The sequence below is a fragment of the Periplaneta americana genome, chromosome 11 (genome assembly GCF_040183065.1).
Source record: "Periplaneta americana isolate PAMFEO1 chromosome 11, P.americana_PAMFEO1_priV1, whole genome shotgun sequence".
Lineage (NCBI taxonomy): Eukaryota > Metazoa > Arthropoda > Insecta > Blattodea > Blattidae > Periplaneta > Periplaneta americana.
In genome coordinates, this window is record NC_091127.1 from 175,149,795 (window position 1) to 175,177,055 (window position 27,261).

The following is a 27,261-nucleotide window of genomic DNA, read 5'->3' on the forward strand; positions in this document are numbered from 1 at the left end:
CCCCAAATGCGGCCTTGATCGTCACAAGTGTCACTATGGATTATTCAATGAAAAATCCAAGATCTGAGAGGGATTCGAACCAGGACCGCCTGCGTGGCGGGCTGAAGATCTGCCCACAGTGACATATGAATAGGGGAAGGAATATGTTTTGTAATTATGTTAACTTTTCCATTCTCACCAAGCGAAGCGTGTACTATTTAGTCTCACTTACTAGTCAATGCGTGAGAGAAGTAAGATAATAAATGGAAGAAAAGGAACGACAGAGAAGAATGAGAATAGGATAGCAGTGAGAAAAAAAGAGCACAGCTTTATAAGAAATAGCATTCTTGCCATGTTAAAGCTTTCTGCCATCATAAAAACGGAAATAATTAGTTTGTACCATCAAAATTCTCATCGAGTAAAACGTGTTTGTCTGCCTAATCTTACGTAAGATATTCATGTAATTTAGGAATATACAAAATCCATACTAAGTCAACTTTTGACTTGGCGGATGTATCCGTGTCGGTCACGTGACTCTGGAAGACTTTTTCTTTGTTGTCATCCTCGCCAGATCCCATATAATCCATCCTGGAACAAACACAAACGGAAATTTCTCTGCAAACATCCAGTGCAATACATCTTAAATTGCCTATGCATTTACTCTTTAGTTTCAGATTTGTTATCATTTGAGCTTACAATTTGAAACTCCAAAACGTAGAATTATTTTGCGCCGTCTCTTCCTGCTCTTTACCTCTTCGTCTAATGTGGTGACGGAAGAATTGAGGCTACGACGAGCATTTTGAATATGGAAAAATTATTTTTTTTTCTTTAAACATTTACCATTATATTTTAATTCGGTTTATGATTGTTAGATTGCTCGGAGAATAATGTAATAGGGATTTACTAGGCCAGGATAAAATTGTTCTGTAGCAAAGAGAATCGCATAGAACTAGGTCTTTAAAAAATAAAAATTGCGAGATAAATTACACGAATTCGTAATTACGCCTCCAGTTGAGAATTTTTCCCAACAAAAATATTTGGGCTTATATAGGTTTTCATGAACTATTTAGGAAAAATTAAATTACACTTTATGAGATGGAGTAATGTGTGACATTCGTACTTGCAGCTATTTTGTTACGGTTTTTGTACGTTATTTCTATTTATTTGCTGATTTTGTAAAAAAAAAAAATTAGTAACAATTTTTATATAAATGTATGCCATTATTAATAAAATAAACATGTAAGATTAATAATATTATAAACTGGGTCGTATATGGAGTCTAATGACAGAACAAAATAATTTTATGATGAAAGAGTAGTGGAACTGAGAGAAATTCTCTCCGGTACCGGGATTTGAACCCGGGTTTTCAGCTGTACGTGCTGATGCTTTATCCACTAAGCCACACCGGATACCCATCTCTGTGCCGGACAGAATTGTCTCAATTTAAGTTCCAACTCTTGGGTTCCCTCTAGTGGCCGCCGTCTGCACTACGTCATAGATGTCTATGAACGTAGGACCGAAGTCCACGCATGTGCTGAGGTGCACGTAGAGCTGAAAACCCGGGTTCAAATCCCGGTGCCGGAGAGAATTTTTCTCCGTTCCACTACTCTTTCATCGTATGATGACGCAGAATATCTGCATGGCAATATCATATGTACTTCCGTACATTAAAATAAAATAATTTTAGTTTACTCTTAGAACTTAGTGCTTTTGGAAATTATTGTCTCACATAGTAAATCTGATTATATTACTGAAAACAGAAAATAAATGTGAACCATTTCGCTGTACATTTGCCAAGAAAAGTATACCTTTTAGATTCAGTATGTTGGAACTATAATCACATTATTTAAATTCAAAGTCTGTGATACTTTTTGTAGTATGTAAAACTATTTATACTCAATCTTTGTACAAAACATTGAAATATAATTTACTTCTTTCAAATTGTTTACAGATGAATTTGACAAATTTACAATTGCTTTTAAACGTTATCCCGCACTGACAAGATCATCTGCTGGAAATAAGAAATGGTCGCAGTCGTACCCAATTAATGTAATGTATTTGATTTCAAATAGGTCTTTTTAATGTCTGTATAAAATGTTTGTTGTTAGGATAGCACCATTTCACATTACACTGTTTTGAATCGATATACACTAAAAGATTCGTTCTTACCTTTTTCCACTTCCACCTTTGGCCTCAAAGAAATAATTTTGTGTCGTTGAAAGTTTTTGTTCCATAGGCTTTGTAACACTGTCGTTATTTTCCATTTGAATCACACAATACTAAATCAAAATATTCTGCAAATTCACTTGAAATTCGTTTCAGTCCCTCTATTCTATAGAACTGTGACACTTTTACTTCTATTACGCCGACTGACGTGACTGATCTTTACAAGAAGTAGTCGCACTTTGCAGTGCAATTTCATCTAATACCTTCGAAGAGTTTAAATGTTAAACAGTGTGTAACCAAGTGACGTAGAATATCGTAGTTTTTGTTATCACTTTCAAACATTATCTCATTACAATAAGATCAAAGAGTACAAATACATTGTGCCTATGTAGACTGCGAGGATCTACAGTAAGATAACGTAATATACGAGGGTCTTTTCATAAGTCATGGCAACTGTGTTATATCAGCCGATAAAGCTGCAGCAATGGAAATCCTGTATATGCATTTGGAGGTCACTGGAATTGGGTCGCAATTTTAGCACTAAATGGGGCCTGGGTACAGGAGCCAACAGACAGGGGGGAAATCGAAAGATGCGTAAACATAAATCATTGTTTTATTGTAATATTGTCATATAGTACGTCCGCTCAAATGAGAGCCACTTGCATCTACCTTGAGCGGGAGGCGTCAGGTGTTTCAGTCTTGAAGCACGCGGCTGGTTGTTGGTACGTAAGCGCTGTTGACAGATCTAAGTCGGTGCTCCGAGAACAAGTTCATATAGTATTCGGTTTCAGAGGAGCCCGCAAATATAATACAGTTAGCTCAGAACGAGGCAGAAGACCATAAATGTATATTGTGGCTTTCGTGTTCCATATAATATAAATAACAAATAAAATAGCTTCAACGTCAAATAAACTTCTCAACGCAATGCGTAATAAAACACAAGCTACCCAACATGAGTTTCCGTATCAAAGAAATACTTTAATAGAACTATTACATTCAATGGGGTTTAAATATAAAATTCATGGATCTCAACCAGCAGCAATGGAATCATTACGAATACGGATGTAGCGGTCTTCGTATTTACGGAATACAGAGTAACTATACATGTCATTAAAACGTTAAAATAACATCCCTTTGCCCACGCCAGTCCCAACAACAAAGTTACATCTGCTACAAGAGATAAAACGTAGCCATTACAGGAAAAAGATGTATGTAATTGACGAACTATCAATGAAATACGGCCATGTTGTACTATGACTGCCCCCCCCCGCTACCATTGCCATAGAATTCGTTTGGACGGAACTGAAGAGAAATGTCCGGTCAGAAAATGGATTGGGAAACAAATCTGTTCAAGAAGTAGGCCTACGCGATTTGATAGTAAATGTGATGGATGACATTAATAATAAAAAGCATTGGGTAAAGTATATCGACAAAAGAAAGTGATAATCGCTCCTTAGAAGCTAGCTTGTAATATTGTGTAATTGACTCAACAGACTTTGAATAGGAGGTGTTCATGTTTTATTTCTGTATTTACAAGACGCACACGAAGGCCGCTGAAAGGGAGAGATGGCAATGCAGCGTTGTTTACATGGATCCTGTTCGGAGTCGCGTGCCTACTTGCTCCCTGCAGTAAGTGTGTCCAATCGCACGTTCCAAGTGGCTCTCATTTGAGCGGACGTACTATATTTATTGCCATCATACGGCTTTCAGGTAGTGGTTTCCCTCACATTTCTGCATAAGGTCCACCACTACCATGCTTACATTCCATCATATGTATGTATTTATTAACATTACAATTGGGTATACACCCGGTGATAGTGATATATAATATACAATAATTACAATTACATGAAATAAAATAAAATAAACGTAAATGAAATAAAATAAAATAAACGTAAATCTATAAATAGTAGATGCAATAAACCTAGGACTATAAATAAAAACTATTCTATAATAACGCTTACGATAAGCAAAAGTAAATCTAACTTATAAGTACTTCTATTTCACCCAACTATTACCAATTTAAGTAATTACATATCACCTTAATTAATTACATACGAACTTAATTACACATCATCTTAATTAATTACATATCACCTTAATTTATTTACATATCAACTAAATTACATATGATCTTAATTAATTACATATCAACTTAATTAATTAGAAAACAACTCAATTAATTACATGACACAACTTAAATAATTACACTGCACCTCCAATTAAATTTTCAGTCTAATCTTCCCAACCTTTCCTTAAATGTATTGATTTTAAGAGGACCACCCAGAAACATTGCCGCAAGGTAAGCTGTTCCAGTCTACTATTGTGCGGTTAACAAAGGAAAATTTTGCCACGTCCGTTATTTGTTTTCTACATTTAAACTTCCTAATATGATCAGTCCTTCCTAAGTATGATGGTGTTGCTAATCTAGCATTGATATCGGTCCATGCTTTGTGTCCCATTTGTGCCTTGAACAATGCGGCGAGTCTGGTTTTTCGTCGTCTTGACTTGAGAAGTTCCCACTCTTAAGTCTTTTACTATCTCCTCACCATATATCCTATTATATTTCTCTTATCATCTATGTCTCCCCAAATCTTCCAATTATCTAAAGTTTAACCCTGGTTCTGTCTATTTCTTCCTCCATCCTTTCTGATGTATAATATTTACAACTCTTAACCTTCTTTATCTTCCCTCAATATAATTTTCAAATACTATGCACTACTGTCCACCTTACTCTTATATAGAAACATTCTCGTCTATATCTACTCCTCCATCTCTACTACTATCATTGTCATCTTTCATTACTGTTATCCCTACTTTTATGTTTATCGTTAAAAACCTTTTTATCTCTGACTAGTATTCACTAATATTTCTACTATCTCGAAAATCGAAAGAGGAGAATTAGGAGGAGAAATTTAAAAGGTACGGAAACGCATCCTTGCAAGGGGTTGGGGGCTGTACGAAACTAAATATGTGAGCTCCAAGCCTGTTGGCCACTAGTCTCACTCCGGGTTACGCTGCTCCACTGAAGGAGCTCTAGAAAATTTTGAAGGGGAAAACCGAAAATGGACGTAACCTCTTAGGTAGGTACCACATACGCGAGGGGGACGGAAATGTGATCAAGTGATCACAGGACGGGACGAGGAGGAGATGGCTGGTGTAAATCTGCACATTGAAATTAACTGTGTCATTTCGCAGTGCAGGAGTCGAGAAGACTCTGTCGTCTGTTGTTCGATGACAAGGCAGGTGAAGACCGCCAGGAGAGACGCCGTGAATTCTGAATCTGCAATTTGGAAAGTTCCCTGTCCTTTCGCATTGCGACTACATGAGTGACTCGCACATGTATTTAGTAATTTTATAAATCTGAACTAGGGCATTAAGTCAAGTCGTTTGTTAGAAAAGAAAAAGGGGGATTTTATGGGGAAGGGCATATAGGTCCGTGGCCCATTTCTCTTAGAGTTCATCCCGACATTGTCTTAACGCCTTAGGAAAACCACGGAAATACCTTAGGCAGGATGAGTTGTTTCAATATAAGAGACTAGTCAATTTGGCTTTTAAGTAATAGGTCGTTTGATTTATTGATTTATGATAGATGTTATTATTAATAATTAGAATAATTAAGGGACCATGGGGATGTGTCTACTATCTCATCTACTTTATCTTATTATATTATTTGTCTCAATTATTAATGCAATGTTCTAATGTTTGTGATACCTCCTTGCTATTTCTTGTTCGATTCACTTATCACTTTTTCACTTTATTGGATAACTTTTACGGTTCACTCTCACTACTTGCACTCACTTTCTACCTCCTCACTTCCCATATTTTCCCTCTCAATTACATCAAACCCTACCTATTATTTACATACTATCTTCTACTCTTATTAGTCTCACTACAATATTGCTTTTCTTCTCTCTAATTTACTCTATTCATCTTCTATTAACACTTCATTTCTTGTTCCTCTATATTATTCACAGTTCCACTTCAGTTACACTAATTGAGCTAATACATTTTTGACCGCATCTAAGGCCTCAGACTAAGTCAGATCTCTCCTCTAGTTCACTTGTTACAACTCACACGTCTTAGTTTGCACTTCCTTGTTTTTCTATCACATAACTCGCTGAATTTTTATACAAGTATTGTTTTATTAGCTGCACGCATTGTATCCTTCACCTGACATAACTAGGAACATTAAAGCACCATCCATAAGACATTAAGAAATAAAACAAGAAAAGAAACTAGAATGAAATTTTACAAAACAATGGCAGTCCCAAACTTTATTATATGGAAGTGAAGTCTGCGTAAGTTCGAACAGTACAAAAAGAAAAATTCAAAGTGCAGAAATGTATTTTCTAAGGAGAACCAAAGGTTGCACACTAATGGACAAAGTTAAAAATGAAGAAATTAGAACAGAATTGCAGACAGTTTCTATAAACGAACAAATTGAAAGCTACCGTAATAATTGGTTATATCACGTAGATAGGATGAGCAATTCGAGACTACCAAAATTACTGTATCAATACCGACGGATTGGAAGGAGGGACGTGGGACGACCAAAGAAGAGATGGAGAGATATGCTGTGAGGACGGAACAGGCATTTTGCCTATACCGTGAAGTGCAGAAGAAGAAGAAGAAGAAGAAATCCAGACGTTTGAGATGGGCTGGGCATGTATCACATATGGGCGAATCCAGAAATGCATATAGAGTGTTAGTTGGGAGGCCAGAGGGGAAAAGTCCTTTGGGAAGGCCGAGACGTAGATGGGAAGATAATATTAAAATGGATTTGAGGGAGGTGGGGTATCATGGTAGGGACTGGATTAATCTTGCTCAGGATAGGGACTAATGGCGGGCTTATGTGAGGGCGGCAATGAACCTCCGGGTTCCTTAAAAGCCAGTAAGTAAGTAAGTAAGTATTGTTTTATTATGCACAAAGGGAAACAAGGTACATTATACACAGCTAACGCCCTTCAATACAGTCCCCCCCAAGGCTTCCACACATCTTTGCGAACAATGGAGGAGTTAAATATCTTCTGTGTGATTCGTCAATGTGTACAACCTTTCGAAGTGTTGTTAATAGGTTTGTTCGCACAGCAGTTCCAAACTGGTTTGAACGGTTCCGGTCATGCGCACATGGATTTTACTGTTCGCACAGCGCAAACTTCAAACTCAAACTGTTTCTGACTAATAGTCACGCGTTCGTACAGCACGTCAAACTGATCTCAAATCGATTCCTGTCAGCCAGAAGTGCAAACCAATCTCAAATCATAGATGACGCATGCGCTTCAAGATAGTTTTGCCATTGTTTTCTGCATGTTATTTACAACATAACCTATACGAATATGCCCTAAATAAGTAATCAATTGTATTTTGGTACTGTTTCGTATAATTGCAATTTTTCAGGAAGGTAATACTATTTATAAATGTGCATACTATTCGAAAGTTTTACGGCATAAGTTTTAAGCGTACTATTATTTTTTATTCAATAGCCGTAACATTTAATTCTCTTGATACGTCATGTCAAGCTATTTTTATTTAATTTATAAAACCAATATATAGTATAGACGAAGTTAATGTTTTTAATTTAGTTCCCTTTTAAAACAAAATCCACAGTTTGTGATTATGAGTATGCTCTTGATAAAGATTAACGCTATACTTCAGAATACCGCGTAAGCATTTATATAGCAAGACTGTGCAAATTGAAAATATTTAAAAAACGTGTTTTTTATTGATGGTGCAAGGGTAGATAAATAAATAAGTGCATAAAAATATCTTGCACCAATGATGAAATAACGACATATAAGTTATGTACTTACGCGGTATTATTCTGAAGTCGTTTCCAGATTAATTGTAACAAAATTATTTTCCGGAAGTGTTTTAAAATAGAAGTTAGGCAATTTAGGCCTGTAATTGTTCTTTCAGATGTCTGATTCAAACACTTAAAGTGATAACGATATGGAATATGTATGTATGTATGTATGTATTTATTTACACTGCAAGTGGGCAAGCACCCGGTGGCAGTAGTATATACAATATAAACAATACACAATAAAATGATAAGCAATATACAATAAAATTTACAATACACAATACAATTTTACAATACATATACAATTTTATACACAGTACAATAAGAATACCCAATACCATTTAACACAATAATAATAAAACATAAATAAAATACCTAATTTTACAATACAACCTACATAATTATGTATAGGCCCTACATAAGTTTCAATAGTCTTTCACTTTACTCACATCACATTCCCTGTAGTGGCACTATGACGCATTTCACTGACACTTTAGCACATATTTCACTGACACTCTGTAACACATTTCACTGACACTATAGAACACATTTCATTGACGCTATAAATTATCACTGTTCGGAAATGTGCACTGCACTGTAAAACCATAACTTCACTGACTCACCTCGCTTCACTGATACAACAGTTCAAATAAGTCAAATAATTACATCCTTATGCATACTTATAAACATAACTACATTTAAAAACAGAACTACATTTATATATCCAATGGGGATGAATTGGACTTGCTGGAATTGTCTGAGGAAAGAGACAGGCCCTAAAATGAAATTTATTTTCAACATATTATCCCTAGGTACAATAACACGAATTTAGCCTATTATTTCCGTGTAACTCTCCATGTAGCAGAGAATCTCTCTCAACAATTTGAAGTACGTATGATAATATTTTAATTAATTGATTCTGCTGTCGTAAGTTCAAATAAGTATCTAGACGGCAGTGCTTCCATCCAGTTTGGAAATGCGTCGTATAGTTAAAATCACGGATGGATTGGAATTGGTTTTCAAGCCGATCATGCGCATTAGTGAAGTTGGGACAGTTTGCAAACAGTTCTCAAAGCATCACAAACTTGCTGTGCGAACAAACCTAACATGTCCCCCTTGTTTGGAAAGTGCTTCCCTCGCAGCAGCTTCATCAGTTGCGAATTGAGATCAAAGTGGCATGGACTGGGATCGGGCTAGTAGGGAGGATGTTCTAAGATCTACCACACCCGCTGCTGACAGGAGCTGCAGTGTGGGCTGTTGCATTATCACGGCGTTATCGAGCAGTGTTGGACGCTTCCTCCGAATTGTACGATGGCACAGCAGTACTGGGCATTACAGTGTGGCCGTCAGGAACAGGAAACTCTCCAGAACACCTTGCCATACGCCTAAATGATTATGATCTTCGTGGGTGATGGATTCTGTCTTCGTGGTGAAGCAGGATGACGCCATTCATTCGACTGACACTTTAGTTCAGGTTCGTACGTTCGTGTCCTGGTTTCGTCAAATTGTAATATTTCGATTTAAGATGTCGTTTCCTTCGCGATGAAGTCGCTTCAGATGGATATATCATGTGTCGTATTTAATCCACTTATGGGACTCCGTTAACTGACGTGGCACCCACTTTGCGCATCTACAAGTCCTGTCGTAAAATGCAGCACATTGTCGCACAGATATACCCGTATGTGTGGATAAGCCTGCACGGCCAGGTGCGGACAGGGACGACCACTGCGCAGCAGGTCAACAGTTGCTAAGCGTCCACGTTTGAAGGCCTCCAACACGACAACATGACAACGCATTGTCACCCAATGCTTCTCGTAGTTCCGCATGACACTGACGAGCATTTCTGCCACGAAGAACTCACGTATGATGACCGCTGTTCAACTTTATTTATTTCCATCTTTTAGCATGTTGCGTGTGCTGTTAACTAGCCACCAATACAGTGTACTGTAAATATGGATTTTCCTTTTTATTTGTGTGTCCCTCAAAATATTACTTCAATTAAAACTACAGATTTATCTCTAGATTATGCATAAAACTTATTTGAAATCTCTGTCTTTAGTAGAACACACGTTTGGAATTCCATTACAATATTCTAGTCTACAATATTATTTTAGTTTAAAAACTTTTGAAAATTATCCTAAGTAGTAGTAGTAGTAGTAGTAGTAGTAGTAGTAGTAGTAGTAGTAATAGTAGTAGTAGCAATTGCAGCAGCAGTAGTAGTGGTAGTAATAGTAGTAGTAGTAGTACTCGTCGTCGTAGTCGTCCATCGCTATGGAGTGGAGGTTTGCTTGCCTGGCCGTGAAAGGAGTGGGCCCGATTTCAATTCCTGATTGTGACAGATTACCTGGTTTGGGGTTTTCCTCTTCGGCCACTTGAAGCAGAACTGGACCTCTGACTCATTTCGTCTTCATTAGCTTCAACTCACGTATCATCTTAATAGTTTCTGGTCTGTCGTGGCGGACATGATTTTGGAATTTGTCTACAGATGCCATCATTCTGTCTGGGAGAGCTTAACAAGTTCAGTGAACTACAGCAGATCGGGAAGTATACATAGCTTTGTGAGTCGCAGAATCTGCGATGGCACAATCTTAGGGTCAGAGGACGTTAATTGTAAACAAATGTCATCGATCTGAGGAGGCGGTAGTCTGTATTAACAGGGAGTCAGAGGAGCGTTTGCGGACTTCATCAGAATTGGATGCCATTGCCAAATTGATAAGATGGCACCAAACAGAGAACCACGTGCTTGAAGAGCGGTCTTAAGCACCTCATATACCATCGCAATATAAGCTTAAGGCTCCGGTGTTACCTACGAGCCCTCCTCCGAGAGGAAGTGAGCCAGAAATAGACGAATTTTGCCTGGAGCTACTTAACAGAAAAGGAATTTTTTTACATGCCGTAAGTCTACGACACAGACTTCCCAGCTTTACGGTACACTCGGTGGAAACCGTGCTAAAGATTTTATTTTTCTTTATAATCCACTTTCTTCAGCTGGGTTTGAACCTACAAATCACGGATGCAACTGGTAACTGCGTAACCTAACCACTAAGAACGACAGCAGTAGTAGTGGTGGTGGCAGCGGCATTAGTGGGGGTGGTAATGGTGGTAAGATATTTCAATTTTTTTTCACCTTCTGAGAAGAATGAAGTGATGAAAGATGTCTTGCTCTAAGTAAATTGGACTGGATGCTACCTTACAAGGCATTTCTACAACAGATTTACCACTGACTTGATTATGCTTATGAATATATTATACAAGCTAGGCCTATAAATTAAAGCTGATTATCTACGCATATTATATTTCTATATCGTTTTCAAAATGGAACTTTGAGAAATTACATAATCTCAGTCGTGAGAAAACACAAGGCTGTTAATTTAGTGATAAGGAGCGAACCTTGGTCATATTTCACTTAAAGCTTCATATATTATGGAAAGCAAACATAATTATTTGCAAAGCATCAAGGTGAAGTTGATATGTTAGGATTTAATTTGCTTAGGTAACGAATTGCTCCATTTATATAAAATCTTACAGCATGATGAAATCATTTGCAGTTTGACTGTGTTTGGAGTAATGAACTGAAATAAGAATTGCGAATAACACGTATTAAACGGAACAACATATATTTCATAAAGGATCAGCAAAGTTACAGTATACTGCAATGTACAGGGACATCATTTTATTTTTACTTCAATTTTTATTGTACTTGAGTTTTTGAATGTACTTCACTCCCACCCCTTCTACTAATAAAGTTCAACAGTCCTCCACACAGATGCAAGACCGCATATACAATCATAGTAGCCTTACGGTCATAGTAAACAGTACGTTGCAAAAATATGTTCGCGTTTTCCAGTGACGAAAGAGCTTTCAATATAGAATCATTTTCGCACAGGTACTGCCTACGTCGCATCCCGGTTTCCCCCACCAGCTTTTATTCGCCAACTAGTGGCTGGGCTGTCTTAGCTCTTGTCTGAGAACATTAATTTCTGTTAGGAATTAATTGGACGTCTACGTAATATTATACAACTGTTTAAAATAACTTAAATAAAAAGGCCTCGTTAAGTAATTAACTGTCACGTGATTTCCTCCCTTTCTACGACCTTACGACATAACCACTTGGACGGACAGTAGACAGTATGTCTGAGTAATTTTATCTTTTCGGATCGGGCAGAAGTGAAGATTGAATTTACAGTACGTAAGGTACTCTTTTATAGAGTAGGTACAGAATTATTTCAACATGAGTTACTAGTACGAAGGACGAAACTGGTAATTGGAATTATGTACAATAGTCTATAGTGCGATAATATGCACAAAAGAACTGAAGCCTCTATCGAAATGAACGGCCACCATTTAAAAAATGTGTTTAAATATCCATATTATGATTATTTTTCAATTTAACTTCATTCTCTATATTGTACGGTAATGTGCTGTAGACAGTATAATATACACTGCATAATGAATACGTCCGCATGGACAGCTCAGTTCGTGAGTAAAAACACTCATTGTTAATACTGTACTGTATTTTGATTAAACAAAAACCTAATGAAAATGATCAAACTCAAAGGCGCGACATTTCCTAGTTTATGTAAATGGATGAAGTACTTTTCTTCCCTCCTATACCTAGTAAAGTGATTTGTTTGTATTCTACGCCAGTATCATAGAACTCCAGACATGGAAGGGAGTAGCAAACAGCGTTGATCCAGAGGTATAGCCAAATTAATATTAAAAATGTTAGTAAAAATAAAATGATGTCCCTGTAGAATTCATACAACCTTTATATTGTTCTACTTGGAAAGCGTTGCAAAGATAGCGATCCAAATACATGCGATCTGACTTGTTGGTTGGAGGCAGATATGTTATAAAACATGAATATGACAGTCCGCTTTTGTCTCTTCACGATCTGGTACATGGGAATGTTGTGACTGGTCATCACTTGTTATTTGAATTTTGTCCCTTATGGCTTCAGCATTACGTTCTTTGTCCCGCAGTTTAATGCAGTGCCAGTAATTTTTAGCATCAGAACCACTTTTGTTTTTGTAATATACGAGTACATAATCTTTGGCCCTCCTTGAGCTTCATGGATTGTCGCGCCACGGATTACATTACATAACATTAAAGCTGTAAACTTTAGCCTACACACATTTAAGATTTTTCCGTTTCGTTTCTAAAACATTCCTTATCTGGCCCTGTATTAATGTGTTCGATTTGTTTGGCTTTCTATTTATGAAATACTGCTCGATACGGGTTATATGTCACTGTCATGAAAGTCGAGTATAAATTTAATTACACAGAGTTTGTAAATGTTCGAGATGAGTAGATGTGTTCGGTTTACTTTTTGTTGACATGTCTAGTCGGAATGACAACCTAATATGTCATGCACAATGTTTAATTAATCATTTTAAAAGTTATATACTGAAGTGCTATCTTAAGGTAACGATCGACATCCAAGAAAGTGACAGAATTCAATGTCAACATTAATATTTTGTCTGTTTTAGAAATATAGTATATTTGACTTTCGTTTGTTGTTTTAAGAAAACTGATATTAACGTTTATTATATTGTGAGTCACAAACGTCGCGTGTCAAATGGGTTCATTAATTACTATTATTTTCTAGGCGAAATAGTACAATCCGCTAAAATGCTGACACTTGAACAACGTGTATAGCTTGTAGTTTCATATTTTTCCTACATTAGCATTTGTAAAAGCAATGTTTATTTTATTTTATTGGGTTATTTTACGACGCTTTATCAACATCTTGGTTATTTAGCGTCTGAATGAAATGAAAGTGATAATGCCGGTGAAATGAGTCCGAGGTCCAACACCGAAAGTATTGGGTTGAGGGAAAACCCCGGAAAAATCCTCAACCAGGTAACTTGTCCCGACCGGGATTCGAACCCGGGCCACCTGGTTTCACGGCCAGACGCGCTGACCGTTACTCCACAGGCGTGGACGAAAAGCAATGTTGTAGCCGTGTGTTTAACAGTATCTTAACATAGGAATACAGCCTGCAACGTTACGAAACATAAGTGCAAGATTGTTGTATAAAGACAAGAGACGGCTGCGAGTATGGTGGATAAAACATGAACTACGGCGAAGATTCCATGTATGATACCGTTATCTAGGCTTTGCAATCGATAACTAGCATGCTATGTTGAGCGCTCAATATGTTACGTCGGTATTCTTTACAAAATAGTTCTCTTTTAAACTAGGATATTAGCACATTTCCATATTTAATAGGATCATTTCAGTCTGAAAGTGTCTGTTACAATATATAATAAAACATGAATTATCTTACTCTCCTTTATCAAGAGAGGCTATACTTATCTTACGGAATCATAACTGGATATTCTGTAGTGCGCCGAGCATTGGAGACTTTCCATACACTTCAGTTGGCAACACTGAATGATTCATATTATTTATTCGCAATACTTTTCGATTGCTGGTAAAATTCATGTTCTGGGAATAATAAGTTAATTAAGTAGTAAAGTATCGCTGCAATCGAAAAGTATTGGGAATAAATTTGAATAAGGAACAAAAAAAAGTTTCCTTCCTAGGCAGGATTCGAACCACGAAAGTCTTAGTTACCAGTCTATCGTGCTCTGGAGTGAACAATGCTCTGAAATCAGCTACAAGGGTCTGTCCGGTTTTTTTTTTGCCACTACTGTACACATATATCTCATGTAGTCCTTTAATGTGCTACAAATAACTTGACTCTTTGGAAGCGTCACAATACACGAAGTACTGCTCACATTGCTTATTATGCTAATGTCCGCCGTGTCCACCAAACTACAGAGCGTTCGAGTCAAGATGTCCACTCGTCACGGCCTCCGCATGCTACATAGTTCGCCCATCTCCCGCCAAACGGTGACCGTAGACTACATAATCAACTTAAAAAATATAAAATATATATTCCATATTCTTGACAGACTATAACAATGTACTGAATCAAATAATTTGTCATTGATCGTAACATCAAACAGAAACGAGAAATCATACGTCTTATGCTGAGTATACTGATTTGTCATCCCACTGTAACATCGTGTACCGTAGTAAGCTGTCAGTCCGCAGTCTGGTTTTAAGGAGTGGAACGGAAAGTTCTGTAATCTAACTATACTACCAACATAACAAAATAAAATACTTCTGTAAGCTTCTTATAAAGTGGCTCAAATCCAAAACTGAATTGAGAAGGAACCAAATGCATGATCGCGGCAACTTCTCTAGCAGCTTTGTATGACGGGTAATTGGAAGAACACAGAAAGGCGCAAAGGCAAACATATTGACAAATAATAACTGTATTCACAGACGCTATGAAGACAAATAGAAAGTCTAAAGGTAACTAATAATTCACAAAATAGGACAGCATTAAGGTTTGCCTCTTGAATAAGGAAGATATCTACATTATTATCTGAGAGTATATTGGCTAGTTCAGTCTTCTTAGCTGATGTTATACCACCAGCATTCCATTGTAAGATGTTTAGTTGATTCTGTACCATTAAAGTAGTCCCCGCCCGGAGATCCGATTGGGGGACTATTTTACCTCCGGATAATTTTACCTTAATGGTACTCATTTCATAAAATGCCAAGTTGTAACCGATTTAAGTGAACACCATATTTTAACGTTTTAGTGGCTACTTCATTTACACACAACCCCCAGAATGTCTGGAGGACCACACCTGCTGTTGGTCCACAGTTAATTCCCGATTTACCACGAAAATCGTCTGTAGCTGCATTTAGATTGGCAACAGGCCATGATTATTTGGCCAAACACCTGCATAGAATTGGAATATATCAGTCCCCTAACTGCCCATTGTGCAACTCAAACCAAGAAATGGATTCGGAACACCTCACAATCTGTGCTTCAGTGGCTGACCATGATAATATCTTTGAAAAATATTGGAGTGCAAGAGGTCAAATGACTTTATTGTCAAACGCCTGGCATTAGAAAACAACAACAGCAACAACAACAATAACAACAACAAAATAGGACAAATAAAGAAATATCGGCTTAAGTAACCAGAAATCAGAAATAACAGTACTTATCTTATCTTATCTTACCTTATCTTATCTTATCTTATTTTATCTTATCTTATTTTATCTTATCTTATCTTACCTTATCTTATTACCTGCCGATGTGGGCCTTCGTCTAAATCCATATTCAAAATTTTCTGGACCTAACAGTAGAATTAACACGCGCTGTAGTTCTTAACTTCCTTTCTAGACATTTTATTCTTGTGAGGTTTGAACTTGTTGACGAGGCAAGGTAACGTAAACTAAACGGAAACAAAATGAAAATAATCGCAATAACCGAAAGTTTCTCTGCGTGTGTTTATAATATTTAACAATTTATTTATTTACTTAATCTGGCAGAATTTAATCACCTGATAAGTGATTGACTGAAAATAAAAACCAACTATTTGATATTATTAATCTGGCAGAGCTAAGGCCAGTAGGCCTTCTTTTCCGCCCAGCCAGACTATAATATACCCATAAGAATACAGTATAATGGTACTTCAGATTTTTATTTCCACATGTTTGTTGTCTTACATAAATATTCTTCAAACAACAGTTATGACAAACTTAAAGAACTTCAGTATATTGTCTTTAAAGTGCGATAACTTCATATTAGCTTATGAATAACTTACTCTACATACTTAGTACTAAATCGTTTATTCAAACGTCTTTCTGTTGCTTCACTGGATGGCATGATGTTCTGGAGGGGGATAATTGCGCCTTCGCAACGGTTTTTCACTTTCACTTCACGTAACATTTAGATTAATACATTATATGCTATCTAGAATAATACATTTTGCACACGGCGCCAGACGGTCCATCTCCGTGCTATTATCTTGAGCTTCCAGCCCTTAAGTTCACACTAATGAACACTAACTACACTAACATAAACATACATTCATGCAAATATTTTACAAACGTATAATAGCAATTATAACATGAAATACATATGTGGCAATATTTTTCTCTCTCTCCTTTTTAAACATAACGTGACGTTGAGCCATTATATTCCATAATTGTAGTTTAATATTCTTAATTCATTTTGCAGGTTTATGTGCCAATGGGAGCTGCTGTGGAATTTGAGTCTCAGCGATGAGAAGACGTGAGTATTCATTATTCTACAGAAGAAATATTCTATTCAAATGTAAATAGCTACAATAATAATAACATAATAATTCATTGGGTTGTTTTCTCTATATTTAAAGCAACCAATCTACTTTTATACCTACCAGCATGCCATGCAGCTAATTTGAATACTTGTCATGCATATGTTTTATAATATATTCGTTTTTATGCGTTTAAGATATGCCTACTCATTTTTGTACTGTATATGCTCAAACATGTGTAATCTATAGCAATCACTGTTGCGGAACAAAGCACGTTACCGAATGATAACTTGGATAATGGCAATGAAGATATTTTTACTGTAAATTATATTTACTACACTGAATTATGCGCTACAAATTAACTGATAAATTATTATGTGCTAATTATCACTCATCAATTCTACCAACTAGTCACAATAAGATGATAAATCAATGTATTATATTTTTAATAAATGTACAAATGTAAATTGAATATGTTGTTCCGTGGGGCTTATTCACCTCTTGTGTTTGGTTTATTGTTTTATCTTCAACATTTTAGATAGGTATAGAAATATTACTTAAAAATTGGAATATGAATCATGGCCTGCAGAATGATGACATATGTTATGTACAGGATGTTCTAAAACTTCCGTTACAGGCTTAAGTTATGTTGAAGATAATAAATATATTTTCAGTTTAGATTAACATATCCATTTGTGTCGTTACGACACCATAGATCTGTGGTCTGCAAATTACTCAAATTTTGATTAGACTATATAGTAGTGACCATGGAAAGTACTTTGTGTACACTGTATATGTCAAAAAATCAAGTAAAATTCTAAGAGTTATAGAAATCTATATCATCGTTCAAACCACAGAAGATAAAAATAAAGAAGTGCACCCTTGTGAGCACTGTATAAAACAGGAGGTGACAACTTTGAAAATTTGTTCAAGTAGAAGAGTACAAATATTCGATAATAGCAGTCATTTCGTGAATGGTTGTCTACACCCAGGCGCTTTTAGATATATTTTACGACCCCTGACACATAAAGGCTGGTTCACAATAAATCGGGAATGAAAACGAGAACGGAAATATTGTTAAAATAAATGTATTTAAATATGAGCATTCACAATTAACTATTGTGAACCCTCACATTTAAATACACGTATTTTAACATTATTTCCGTTCTCGTTGTAGTTTCAGTTCCCGGTTTATTGTGAACCGGCCTTAACAGTGTATGAGTGGAGGTATAACACTCTAAATGGAATTTGTCTCATTTACGACTCTACATATCCTGTAATTCTGTAACGCAAGCTCTAGAATCCTGCTTAGATAAATGGAAAATTACTAACATTATTTTATAAAGGCTATAATTTAAAAATATCACACACTAAAACAAAAACAATGGCTTTCATAGGGACCCAGCATAAAAGGTCGAAAATAGTTATTGACTCCAAAATTATTGAGCAAGTTAGTAATTTTAAATATTTAGGATGCAACATTTCTTATATGGAAAAAAAGAGATATGGAAGAAAAGATGCATAGATTTCAAGGTATATGTGGAACAATTAGACGGAGCTTAGGAAAAAGAACAACGAAAGAAACACAGTTAAAACTCTACAAAACAGTAGCCCTTCCAGTACTACTTTACGGAGCAGAGACTTGGACCTTAACAGAAAGAGACAAAAGACGACTAGAAGCCTCAGAAATGAAATTCCTAAGATCAGTGGCGGGATATTCTTTATTACAACACAAGAGGAATGAAGATATCAGAAAAGAATTAGGGATAGAGGGAATAACACAAAAGTTAACAAATCACCGAAATAGGTGGATGGAACATCTAGAAAGAATGGAGGATCACCGAATTCCCAAGAAAGCTTTCCAGTATGCTCCAAGAGGAAGGAGAAATGTTGGTCGTCCTAGGTTTCGTTGGAGAGAACAATTCTAATGAGGACGGAACGGGCCTACCGGCTCAACCCGTGATGTTGATGATGATTTTATAAATGAATGGAATATTACATAAAATGTGTTTAATCGGACACTTCTGAAAATTAGTCAAGGAAAGGTGTAGTTTCTTAGCGATATGAATTACAATTACACAAATATCTATATTGGTGCATACATAAATACATACATGGATACTTCACGATATTTTGGAAGAAATGCCTCAGCTAATATTTCCTTGGAGTTTCCACCTTAATATAGTCACGAAAGACGTACATAACCTATTCTACTTATACTGTATTATTTATTGCATTATAGCGTAATATATGTATTTGTTGATACTTCGATTTTGGTCATAATGCGTAATACGATCTGTAATAGCTTATACGACCGAGACACGGACGCCGGCCCCTATCATATCTGAGTCTCTGAGCTGCCGGCAGGTGTCGGTCGACTGATGCAGTCCGCAGCTTCTGCCGCCTTAGCGCCGCTCTCCATGATGTCCGCACCTCTCTCTGCGTCCATCCTGTCCAGCTCGTCCTTCGACATGTGATACACGATCCCCGCTCCGTACGCGTCGCCCAGCACGTTGATTGACGTGCGAATGCGGTCACTGCAACAGCGTATAAATACATATTTTAAAGCTTTTCTGTACAAGCGTATAGACCACATGATTGTTTTAAAAGAGAGGAGAGGAAACGTAAAAAGCATGGATGAATATATAATAGGATGCGAAACTTACTGAGTTTCCCGTAACACATACTAGAGCCGCTTTTTTTTTTAACAGGAACATGTATGGTACATAAGTGTCAGCCGGAAAAGGCTTTTACTTTAACAGAGATGGTTAACAAGCAGGAACATTTATATTTTTATGCTCGACCATGCCGAAATGTACTAATTATACACCTGGTAGCAGCCCTTTAATGCATGTCATTAAAGTACACCTACTCATTAAAGTACAGGTCTTCAGCCAATGATAACTCAGCTTACATGTGTTTAGCCAATGAGAAGTTAGCTTTGTACCGTTATAAAACCGCAAGTATCGATCATTCTCGGATATGCAATCGAAAGAGAATTAGCGAAAAGTCACGGAGGCTGGAAATCCAATACTGTCGCAAAAGGTTATGTTCTGTTACTATAATAATTAGCGTTAATTGTAAATAATATTCAAATAAATTCAATTTGTCATCTCGTTTTTCAATGTCGAATTCAGTAATCAAAGTTATACCACGTTTAACGGGATTACACAAGGTCAATGACATTATTGTTCCTCGGAAAAAATCAATACTTTCGCGTCTGCGCACATCTCACAATTCACGACCTAGAACAAGGTCACTTCCGATCTTGTCAGATACAAATAAAATGTATACATCTGAATACCGGTAATTTCAAGTTAGAAATATGGTCGAGCATAAAAAGTCGTATGAAACTCGCCTATAATGGTAATTAAGAAGCTCGTATGAAAATTATGAAACTCGCTTGCGCTCGTTTCATAAACATCCATACTCGCTTTCTTAATTACTATCATTATAGGCTCGTTGCATAATGTACTATTAATTCAGGTGACCGATCTTGACGGTAGTTATTATTCTATACTCTTGTTGCCAGAGCTCTCATCAGAGGATTGGGGTGGTACAGCAAGTCCTTATGAAACTTTTCTGTAAATTTCTGTATAATGTCGTAGAATGATTCTATTTCAAGCATGTCTTGTAGTTGTTTATTGGTGGTTCTATAGTCTGCACCAGTGATAGTTAGGGATATTTTTTCTCTGTATAGCATGAAGACGTCTGATAATTTGGAATTTTGCATTGCTCCAGATTTCGAAGCCATAGGTTATTTGAGATCTTATAACAGAAGTGTAAATGATTTTTTTCAAGGGAAGTCTGATGTAAGGGGACTTCAACTGTTGTAGAAATTGATCTTGCTGCCACCTGTTGGGAGGAGGGGCGTTATTACATCTAGCAGTGCACCAAGTAACGAAAAGAGTAACTAATTACTCCAGGCATTTAGCAGCGCACCTGGTGACGAAAATGTTAAACTGTGCAGAAAGTATTCCCTTCCACCCTCATCGATATTCAAAACTAACCCAATATAAAATAAAACATTCACATTTTTATCCCTCACAGCATCTTCTACTGAAAATTCTTACCGGAGCCAACAGGAAGATAAAAGAGACGATCTATTTTACACTACCCAATTAAAATATAACCAGACAGAGACAGAAAATAAAGCAAAAGATTAAATAATTGGGATTGTATTCTTTGGGTATTTATTGTACAGCCCATTCTAATGTCTGCAACAACTACTTAGATAGGTCAATTTATTATATTACTATTACTTTACATTATATTCAACAACACTATTTTACAACGTCCATAAACATCACTGTTTATACACACACGTAGTATCACTTTATGTTCACTTATTGACAAGTTTCTCTCTGCCATCTTGTTTCCTCGAGCAATATCTCGAATGGATAAATAGAGAACTCTGGGTAATGTACCCAATACGTAGTTATAATGGTCACCACCTACGACGTTGGGCGCTGATCATCTTATTTCAGCCCCCTGCCGCCAGATGGTGCTGACCGCAGTTTCGCATTCTATTATATATTTATCCGTGGTAAAAAGTTTGCAGTGAACTTTTCCACCGTTGAGAATATACAGAGCGCCCGAAATTTCAGAGTTTGGACGTCTTCGTTAATAAAATCCTAACATAAAAACGGTAGGCCTAATTCCAGTTGATTGAGGACGACTGAAAAGAGAACACGAGAAATTATAGGAAAATAAAGATATATTAATAGAGGACTTAAAATTGACAGATATATCAAAGTAGAACCACATAATTATGTCAACAAAAATAAGGTAGTTAGGAACACGTAACGCTAAATCATTTTAAGACAGCCGTGGCGAAAATGTAATCATGCGCCGAGCCACTGTGTAACCTGCAACGCGCATAGCACCTATGGAGGGAGGCGGACACCCGAAGGGGAAGTGAAGCAACTTTCTGACTTATTAACGGATTTTCATTTTCCTTACGTCAAGCACTTAAATATAATTTTATACAGTACAAGGCTACAAACTAATGTTTAGTATGTGTAACGAAGAAAGAAATGAATAAGAAAACAGGACACATTATCACAACCAAAAATTAACTGTCTTCAGAATGTGTCTGCGACAGAGTTTCAAAATCAGGAATTATGTCACTTACTGGCAGTCGTAGTTGATCACGAAGGTATTTGTCTGTCAGTAACACTTAACCTTTCATGAGTAACATGTAGTACAATGCCGTTGTATTTTATACAACCGTTTTCCTCGTAATACTTGTGAACAAATCATACATTTAATATTCTCATCATATTGGCAGCAAAAAAAATGCGTCCTCCCATCCTACTTGAAACTTCCGTTTATATAGAAGTACATGGTTTCGAGAGATACATTGCGACGATACGCCACTCGCAGGTCAGAGGCAAATAGAAATGGAACGGAGTTTGACTACAGTGAGTGCGAGGGTGGGGGTTAGGGGTGGTAGGAAGCAAGAGAAAAGCACAGCTATCATTGCGAGCCACAATGTGCTCCCGAGTCGCATTTTCGCCACGGCTATTTTAAGATCATTCGAATGAGTGCTCTGTTAGTAAATTAATGTAAGGTATTTCTAATCATTATGTTTTTCTGTTAATTTCATACTGGAGCAGGCGAAACACGACAAGACACGGAAATTTTACTTGAAGCAAGCAAAGAGATAGGTTTGGAAGTAAATCCTGAAAAGACAAATTACATGATTGTGTCTCGTGACTAGAGAAATGGAAATATAAAAATTGGAAATTTATCGTTTCAAAATGTGAAAAAATTATAATATCTAGGAACAATAGTACCAAATATAAATGACACTCGGAAGGAAACTAAACTCAGAATAAATATGGGAAATGCCTGTTATTATTCGGTTGAGAAGCTTTTGTCATCCAGTCTGCTCTCAAAAAAAGGTGAACATTAGAATTTATAAAACAGTTATACAGGGACATCATTTTATTTTTACTTGCATTTTAATTGTACCCCTTCACTAATGTCCTTGCTCCCGTCAGACACACAAACTTACAGCTGCTGTTGCATTCGAAGTCTTCAAACAGTGAAGTAAACACTGCAGTTTATAGTGTGTTTCATAAATATGGTTGCGTTTTGTATAGAAGAAAGAACCTATATTAATAATATCGTACTAAAAAATTATATTCAAGAAACGAAAAATTCAATTTCAGAGAATATGCTTTAAAATGTTTTTAATAATATGCGTAAAGAATTGAAGCCTGCATTGTAATGAACGGCAACCATTTTCAGCAACTTGTTTAAACATTCATATTAGCTTATTTTGAATTGAGGTGGCTAGAAGCAAAGGAATGCTAGTGACATTTGTAATAACATGAGTTAAGTGCATCCAGTGTAAGCTAAAGTATCTAAAATTTTAGTGGCAAAGGGATATTTTAATCGCATCACATATTAAAACTTAAATAAAAATTTCACCGATTTTACGAAAGCTTAAATATTTAAACCCCATTTTCTCAAAAGAAACTTAAGTGCACTTACAGCCCTTTACTTATGACCCCCTCAATTTAAGTGCACTCTCTATATTGTATGTTAACATCAATAACTAATATGCTAAATAAAGTAGACATTACATAACGAACATAGCCACCTGAAAATTTGAGTTTTTGAAAAAAAAAATGTTACTACTCTGCTGTACTTTGATAAATTCCGTAAAAGTGCTGATCAAACTGAAAATCGTAATATCGTATTTCCCTACAACATAAATGGATACACTTCTTTTCTCTCCTCCTATACCTAGTAAAATGATTTGTTTACATATTGCACTAGTAATATCAAACTCCTGTAATGGAAGGGGACAACAGTGTTTCCGAGTATAGCCAGGTTGATGTTAAAAATGTTGGTAAAAATAAAATGATGTCCCTGTATTTCCGATTGTTCTGTATGGTTGTGAAAGTTGGACTCTAACTTTGAGAGAGGAACAGAGGCTAAGAGTGTTTGAGAATAAGGTTCTTAGGAAAATATTTGGTGCTAAGAGGAATGAAGTTACAGGAGAATGGAGATGCCAAGTTTTACTGAAATTGTGGGAGACGAAGTATAAAAGCGAAGAGAAAAATGTTAAGTGGATGTTCCTCGTACCACATCGTCTTGACTTGGCATAGGGGTCATCCAGCAACAGCGGAGGTTGCAGTTTGTTACTTACAGCAGCCAATCGACGGCGAAGAGCAGGGAGATGTCTGAAGTTGGCAGGCCGAGGGCGGACAACACGAGCAGCATGGTGATGAGAGCGGCGCTGGGGATGGACGCCGCCCCTATGCTAGCCAGCGTCGCCGTCAAACTTGAAGCATAAACAACATTTACACAGCATATTATTGTGTTTACCATCTCTGTGAATTATATGCTACATTCCTAACAGATTAACGTAACATTTGATAGCATTAATTTGAGTACGATAATTAAGATTATTTCTTACTAGCCGTACCCGTGCGCTCCGCTGCACCCGTTAGAAATAAATATAAAGTAATTACATAATTAAAATAGGACATTTGATCCAGGGAATATTCGTGTTTGATAGAGGGATAAATCGTTTAATATGTTACTTAATTTAAATTGCATCCAAATAATTAAAATGCGATCATTTTGGTCCAGAGACACTCATTTGGTGCAATGACAATTCCTTTAACATGTTTCTTAATTTTTATTACATGCAACCATAGTTTAATGAAGATTGACATCATTTAGATGTAATGTGTATATTTTATTTTACTTGTTATAGGTTTCCATTGAATTATGGTAATAACTTTATTTTCTACGTTTTCAGTAAATGGCGCTTGGCCCACTATGGTTGTGAATCCTTCAAGTAACAAATTATATTATATAATATTACATATTATATTATATTATATTATATTATATTATATTTTATTATATCAGAAGTTACTGTAATAACATTATAGCATTATGTCCATCTAGAGAAACTACATTTTCCAATGGTGAAATAATTAATTATACAAATCTGTTAATTTAGCTTCCGATATTACTTCATACAAACAGAAACATTCTCTGTAGGCTATCTTTCATAGCTTTCGATTGTTGCTGTCCAAGGCCCCTTATAGACGAAGTCATTTGTTTTTTAATTCATTACACGGCCTTAGATGGCAGTTATTTTAATTTTAAAACTTATTTATCTCATTAAATATCAGTTATATCAAAATTTATCAAGGAATAAAACTTATCGAAAACTAGTTTTAAAGAAACTTTTGTTATGTAACATTTTTCACAAAAATAAATAATAAGCGAGGTATTTCGATTTAATTAATTCAGGCCCCCTTATAACCCCCCTTTCAAATAATGTATTTTGAATGCCATATAGCCTAAAATCTAAGTTACAACGAACTTAATTTATATTCCAATTTTCATCGAAATCCGTTCAGCCATTATCGCGTGAAAAGGTAACAAACATACAGACAGACAGACAGACAGACAGACAGACATACAAACAAAAATTTCAAAAAAGCGATTTTTGGTTTCAGGGTAGTTAATTATATATGTTAGGACCTATTATTTTTGGAAGATCGAAAATTACCAGAAGAATTTCGGCTTCAGATTTATTATTAGTATAGATAAGCTATAAATAATTTAAGATTTTAATAACATTTTTTTAATTAATGAGACAGATTCTTGCAAGAAGAATATAGAAATTCTGAGGAAGGCTTTAGAATACAGATAACTCAAGCTAGGAAGCTGCCTGGTGAGGGAAGGTAGTACAGCTAACGAAGGAGGCCCATCTACGCTCTGATACCCATGTATAGTCACGTTATCTGAAAAGCTGGCCTCTTGACAATGTATTCAAGGTGCATCTTCCCTATAATATTTCGAGCAGTATTTTAATACAAAATAATGCGTTTAATATTATTGGTGCTAAAGATTTATTTTCTAATTGCAAAAGTATATTCATTAGTATCATAAATGTGTGATCTAAATGTGCCATCATTCTTCTATTCATATGTGCCCAAAGAGTAGATTATAGTGTTGTCATTAAATTTTAATTTTTCACTGTAAATGGAGGAAAACAGATCACTTATTTATCTGCACAATATGAACAAACAATAAAATTAAAGAAAGAGACAATTGAGTTTCTATTTAGTCATTCCAAAGGGATCTCCTTTACTCCCGATAAATCTCGATCTGAATCACTGCTTACTTTTTTTTTCTCATTCTTCTTCTTCTTCTTCTTATTCTTATTCTTCAGACACCTCACTTAAATGAATAATGCAATTGTCCACAGCTTCTTCTATTAGAAAAATTTGCTTCACATATTTCTCATCATCTTCTTCTTCTTCTTCCAGTCCACGCCTGTGGAGTAACGGTTAGCACGTCTAGCCGCGAAACCAGGTGGCTCGGGTTCGATTCCCGGTCGGGGCAAGTTACCTGGTTGAGGTTTTTTCCGGGGTTTTCCCTCAACCCAATATGAGCAAATGCTGGGTAACTTACGGTGCTGGACTCCGGACTCATTTCACCGGCATTATCACCTTCATCTCATTCAGACGCTAAATGACCTAAGCTGTTGATAAAGCGTCGTAAAATAACCTACTAAAAAAAATTCTTCTTCCAAGACTCTTCCGTAATTTCATTAATTTTTTTCTTGTCAGTGCTGTGTCGTCATCCATTTTGAATGTAGCGTTGTTTGCAGCAATCCTAGTTAACCTCTTCTTAGAAACTCCTGTTGCTGCTGTCACTCTTTCCCGCACCTTCATAAAATCAATGAGAAATATCCCGGCTTCCCCCCCCCCTTTTTTTTCACGAATTCCATCACATTATATATTACCTCGCGAGTTTGACTATGAATAACTTTGCCCGATAATGTACAGGGACATCACTTTATTTTTACCAACATTTTTAACATTAACCTGGCTATACTCGGAAACACTGTTGCCCCCTTCCATTACAGGAGTTTGATGTTACTAGTGCAATATGTAAACAAATCATTTTACTAGGTATAGGAGGAGAGAAAAGTAGTGTATCCATTTATGTTGTAGGGAAATACGTTATTACGATTTTCAGTTTGATCATCACTTTTACGGAATTTATCAAAATACAGTAGAGTAATAACATTTTTTTTTTCAAAAAACTCAACTTTTCAGGCGGCTATGTTCGTTATGTAATGTCTACTTTATTTAGCAAATTAATTATTGATGTTAACATACAATATAGAAATGCATTTAAATTGAGGGGGTCATA

At 36.2% G+C, this 27,261-nt stretch overlaps 2 protein-coding genes across 4 annotated transcripts in view; both read right to left on the reverse strand.

The window, feature by feature from the left end:
• The window catches only part of LOC138709624 (excitatory amino acid transporter-like), a 68,339-nt gene extending 65,909 nt beyond the window's left edge, over nucleotides 1-2,430 (reverse strand). The window contains exons 1-2 of one of the 2 annotated variants that reach the window (XM_069840524.1): nucleotides 2,149-2,430; nucleotides 468-567 (exon numbers count right to left, since the gene is read on the reverse strand). In XM_069840524.1, coding sequence (XP_069696625.1) covers nucleotides 468-567; nucleotides 2,149-2,243 — 195 coding nt within the window. In that variant the 5' untranslated portion in view covers nucleotides 2,244-2,430. The remainder of the gene's footprint in view (nucleotides 1-467; nucleotides 568-2,148) is intronic. The other variant, XM_069840527.1, reaches the window with a different exon arrangement.
• Nucleotides 2,431-18,866: 16,436 nt separating this feature from the next.
• Nucleotides 18,867-27,261, reverse strand: part of LOC138709625 (excitatory amino acid transporter-like) — a 117,935-nt gene continuing 109,540 nt past the window's right edge. The window contains exons 10-11 of one of the 2 annotated variants that reach the window (XM_069840528.1): nucleotides 24,224-24,358; nucleotides 18,867-19,598 (exon numbers count right to left, since the gene is read on the reverse strand). In XM_069840528.1, coding sequence (XP_069696629.1) covers nucleotides 19,400-19,598; nucleotides 24,224-24,358 — 334 coding nt within the window. In that variant the 3' untranslated portion in view covers nucleotides 18,867-19,399. The remainder of the gene's footprint in view (nucleotides 19,599-24,223; nucleotides 24,359-27,261) is intronic. The other variant, XM_069840529.1, reaches the window with a different exon arrangement.